Source organism: Cyprinodon variegatus, unplaced genomic scaffold, assembly GCF_000732505.1.
Source record: "Cyprinodon variegatus isolate N-32 unplaced genomic scaffold, C_variegatus-1.0 Scaffold189, whole genome shotgun sequence".
Classification (NCBI taxonomy): Eukaryota; Metazoa; Chordata; class Actinopteri; order Cyprinodontiformes; family Cyprinodontidae; genus Cyprinodon; species Cyprinodon variegatus.
Window position 1 is genome coordinate 545,081 of NW_015150642.1, and position 588 is coordinate 545,668.

A 588-nucleotide genomic window follows, 5' to 3' on the forward strand; every position below is an offset into this window, starting at 1 on the left:
AAAACAAGTTGGGAAAATCTGAATACAAAACTACAGTTAGAAATGTAAAACATTACTGCCCATGGGTGGAAATATGGGGTGAGATAACTGCCAATAAAAATGGGTGGCTTGTTGTCTGCATTTGGTAAATGGAAGTCAAAAGTACAAATCCCAAATAAATGTTGCATCTGCTTATTTGATGCTACATTAATTTATTTCGCAGTTAGAGTAGTTCAGCCTGCTGCTGCTGCAGGTTTACGTCTGATGCCAGACTGAGAGCAACATGCGAGCAGGTTTGAGGGTGGGTGATGCAATTTGTGTCAGAGAGACTGAAATCTGGAATTAATTAAAAGCCCTGGGTTCCCTCAGTGACTCTTTCATGGCATTGGCTGTACATGCTGCCATCATCCGTCCTGCTGTGCTGTCCTTTAGCCCCGCCCTCTCTAGCCACTGGTAGCTCTCTGTCGCTGGTGCACACCATGCAGGTTTTTTCCCCCCATGGTCGTTCCCACAGTCTTTTCATATAACTGTGCTGGTCAGGGTTTCTGGACCAGTAGAATTCCTGTTCCCATGTCTTCCAGTAAACCCACTGTCATCATAACATCCTGG

The 588-nt window shown here is 45.1% G+C and overlaps 1 protein-coding gene across 1 annotated transcript in view; it reads left to right on the plus strand.

Moving 5' to 3' along the window:
* The first annotated feature begins 262 nt into the window (after positions 1-262).
* The window catches only part of reep3 (receptor accessory protein 3), a 16,364-nt gene continuing 16,038 nt past the window's right edge, over positions 263-588 (plus strand). The window contains exons 1-2 of the mRNA XM_015379300.1: positions 263-272; positions 412-464. Coding sequence (XP_015234786.1) covers positions 263-272; positions 412-464 — 63 coding nt within the window. The remainder of the gene's footprint in view (positions 273-411; positions 465-588) is intronic.